Consider the following 4,198-nt stretch of genomic DNA (forward strand, 5'->3'; position numbering starts at 1 on the left):
CCGCCTTGGATGAGGTGGTAAACCGGCTAGCATCCCAACTTTTGGACACTCAAGGAACTCCCATGGCTACATGTGGAGAATCTAAAGAGGAACATAGCATGAAGGAGAGATTGGAAACTCCGGTGGAAAAGGAGGAAAGCTACTTTGTGTTAGAATAATTGGAGGAACCTATGCCTATTAAAGAAGAGGAAGAAGTATAGTGGTGAGTATTCCCGCCTGTCACGCGGGTGACCCGGGTTCGATCCCCAGCAACGGCGCCATTTTGATGATTGGATTTTTGACGGTTTAGAATTTCACAAATGAATTCTCGTTGCAAGTATAGTTTCTAAACCAACAATAATCCTTTCATACAAAAGATTGTTTGTCACAAGTAACAAACCCCTAATTTTATAAACCGAAGTATTCAAACCTCGGGTTATTCTCCCTAGGAATTGTAATGAAGTGTCTTGTTATTGGTTGTGATGTGTTTTGGGGTTTTGGATAAGAAGCATGAAAAGTAAATGGCAATAAAAATAAACTAACAACTATAAAAGACTCTTGGCAAGGTATGAAAATTAGAAATCCTATCCTAGTTATCCTTCTCAATTGTGATGAGAATTGTTCATTACTACACTACCTAGGCCAAGAGGAACAAAATCTATACTATATCTAGAAGAGGCATTTCAACAAACACATAAAAGGCAATAAAAGTAAACAACATAAATTGCAAGAATTAAAGAGAGATCTAACTACAAAGGCAAGAGATCAACAATAGGAAAGCAAAGAAGAACAATTATTACGAATTATCTCTTATTGAATTGAAAGAAAATGGAAGGAACAATAGTAGATCTACAACAAAATGCAGGAACAACATAAAGGAAATTACAATAAAAGAATGGAAGAAGAATGAATGTAACAACAAGGAATTGAGAAGATAGAAGTAGAAGAAGATGAATTAAAATCTAGATCTAAGAACTAAACCTAATCCTAATCCTAATCCTAGAGAGAAGTGAGAGCTTATCTCTCTAGAAACTACTTCTAAAATTAAACTATCACTAATGGTCAAAAGTATGAGAGTATCTAAAGTATGTTGATTCCCCTTCAATCCTTGGCTTAAATAGCATCAGAAATGAGTTAGATTGGGCCCACAAGGCTTCTAAAATCGCTGGCCACATGTTGCATTAAGTGGATCATGTGCCACCATCGGCGTGTCCGCGTACCATGCGCGTGCGCGCCTCTATGCGCGATGCAACTATGGCAAATCTTATATCGTTTCGAAGCTCCGGATGTTAGCTTTCCAACCCAACTGGAACCGCATCATTCGGATCTCTGTAGCTCAAGTTATGATCGTTTAAGTGCGAGGAGGTCGGCTTGACAGCTTTCCGGTTCTTTCATTTCTTCATGAGTTCTCCAACTTTACATGCTTTCTTTCTTCATTCCCTTGATCCAATCTTTGCCTCCTAAACCTTAAATCACTTAACAAACATATCAAGGCATCTAATGTAATCAAGGTGAATTAAATTTATTTATTTTAAGACCTAAAAAGCATGTTTTCACTCTTAATCACAATTAAAGGAGAAGTTATAAAACCATGCTATTTCAATGGATAAATGTGGGTAAAAGGTTATAAAACCCCCTAAATTAAGCACAAGATAAACCCTACAAATGGGGTTTATCAACCATCAAAACTTCAACAAATTGAAGAAGACTTGAACCAAGACCGAAGCAGACTTGAACAAAAATTAAAGCAGAGTTGAACAAAAATTGAAGCAGACTTGAAGAAAAATCAGAAATGGAGCAAAAATTGAGGAAGACGACCAAAGTGAAAATGAAGAAGAGAAGCCACTAACCTGGGTCCGTGTCGAGAAGCCAGTGAAGATGAAGAGTCGAAGAGGAGCTGGGTTAGACAACGACGCTGAGGAGCTGTGTTAGGCGGAGGGCAACGCGGCTAGGGTTTCTTTCATTCAGAGTTCTCCAGAACATGGATGAATGAATGATTGGGGGAAGAGGGGGTTGGGTCACGAGGGATCACTGGATCAGTGGATCAATTTCTTTTTTTTCTTTACAAGTTTAAAAACGACGTCGTTTTATCTGAACCGGCCAGCCCAATCGACCGGTTTTCGGCCTATTCGCCGGCTTTCCACCGATTTTCTTTCGAACGGTTATAAAGGGAGGACCAGACCGCTTGCACCGCTGGTTCCCGGTTGAACCGGTTTGACCGGCCGATCCAGTCCGGTTTTCAGAACCTTGCTAGTGCCTTTAAAATTCGCCAAGTCTGTCCAGAGAGTGAACTAAGACAAACCCTAATCCTAAATTCACTTTTCCCTCCTGAATTTCGGAGTTTCCTTGGCGAAGCAGAAGCAAGTCGCTCCTGAAGACTCTGACAACGAATCACAGGTTCCCAGGCCTCAGCCTGAACAAGAAGATAGCAGCGAGGAAGAAGAAGCAGCAACTTCATCTGACGAGGACGAAGACACAGACGAAGGCGAAGATGAACGTGAGAAACACGTGCTGGTTCCCAGGAAGCCTCAACCGCAAAAAGTTTTCAAACCCTCGTCATATTCTTCTAAACCCTCTCCAAAGTTGAAGTCTCAACCTTCGGCTTCTGTCAGTCAAACCAAATCTGGGTCAAAGCGCGCAGCCGAAAATAGTATCGACCACTCGAACCAACCAAAACGTGGGAAGAAGGCACAGGAGGATCACGCCGTCAGCTCCGTTGAAGAGGATCCGCAGAAATCCAAATCCCTCTTTCAGAGGATTTTCAGCAAGAAAGATGAGATAGGTATCTTGAAAGGCCTGTCTGAGTTCATCGCAAAAACAGGGAAGGAACCCTATAAATGCGCTGATGAATTTTACGAATTTATGAAGGGGTCGAATTTGATTCGGGCAAATGCATCATGCATGAAATTGAAGGAGAAGATCCGCCAGCTGAAGAAGAAGTTTGAGAACAACCTAGAAAAAGAGAAGAACGGCAAGGGGACAACCTTAAAGCCGCACGAGTTGGAAGCACTTCAGTTGGGAAAGAATGTTTGGGGCCACGATGGTTGTGGCGGTGAAACAGTGCTCAACGAAACTGCAAAAAAGGATACAGTTAATAATGAGAAGGCTGCGAAGATTACTTCCAAGAAGGCACTAGTGCCCCATTCAAATGAAAAAGCTGAAGCAAAGTCCAAACTAAATTCTGAACCTTTGGATTCAAATGAAGGTAGAAGGATGAGTGAATTTTCTGTGACTAGTTTAGCTTTGACTTCAATGTTGAGGTACGATGGGACTTTTGGTAAGCCTTTCAGTGAAGATTATATTAGAAAGGGAATAGAGTTACTTGGAGTCTCAAAGAGGGAAGACATCGAGGCTAGGTGCAAAAAGTTCAAAGACGCTGAAAATAAATTGTATGCGGAGATAGCTGAATTCTACGCCGAGCTAAGTTGATATATCAAGCAAATAGCTCGTCGTCCTCCTAGGTATATATCTTGGTTGCTTTTTTATTTTTTTTTTTTGGATTTTGGCATTTTGATTTTATTTTGATATGTTTAGGTTCATGGCATTTTAGTATTGTATGATATATATTTATCTCCATTGATTCAAGAATTTTATGTTTGGGAGTTGGAGGAAAGGGAAGCAAAATGGAGGTTTTAGTTCACTTGTTCACCAAAATCCAACTCACAAAAAAATTAATTTGACAGTTTTTCAATTTTGATTTTCCTGCAGCTTAGTTTCAGTTTTTCTAAGTTTTAATGTTATTGTTAGTTTGGCTTGTTCTTATTCTATCATAGTAAGATTATGAGCGATTTTAGCACAAGTCTGTATATCGCTATAACTTTTTAAGTTTCACGTATTTGGTGTACTTCTATGGCAGATGATTAACTTCAAGAAGAAACATAACTCACCTATGAGAATTATAGAACAAAACAATAAAAAGGAATACTATGCTAAGTCAAACTATTGTCTGTGAGTTATGTTTTTCTTGAAGTTAAAAGCAAATAATTTTTAATAATCATATTGGCTGAAAATAATTAAATGGATGGATTATTTTTTATCCGAAGAATATTTGTTTCACCCTTTCTACTTTCTATGTTATTTTTCAGATAGCTAAGGATGATATATTATTTAAAACAGGACGAAGTGTATCGAGCATTTGTGGAATATGCAATTGTATGAATTTAGTATAGTTTCATATTTAAACTAGTTGGTTGCTGGGCTATATGTCTCCTGATCTTGT

The 4,198-nt window shown here is 39.0% G+C and overlaps 1 protein-coding gene across 1 annotated transcript; it reads left to right on the forward strand.

Annotated features, from left to right (window-relative positions):
• The first annotated feature begins 1,857 nt into the window (after window positions 1–1,857).
• On the forward strand, window positions 1,858–3,408 carry LOC107470510 (probable transcription factor At1g61730). Its single transcript, XM_016089914.3, has 2 exons — window positions 1,858–1,906; window positions 2,321–3,408. Exons 1-2 carry the CDS (start codon window positions 1,858–1,860, stop codon window positions 3,406–3,408), a joined length of 1,137 nt encoding a protein of 378 aa, XP_015945400.2.
• The last annotated feature ends 790 nt before the right edge of the window (window positions 3,409–4,198 follow it).

Source organism: Arachis duranensis, chromosome 10 (assembly GCF_000817695.3).
Source record: "Arachis duranensis cultivar V14167 chromosome 10, aradu.V14167.gnm2.J7QH, whole genome shotgun sequence".
NCBI classification, from domain to species: domain Eukaryota; kingdom Viridiplantae; phylum Streptophyta; class Magnoliopsida; order Fabales; family Fabaceae; genus Arachis; species Arachis duranensis.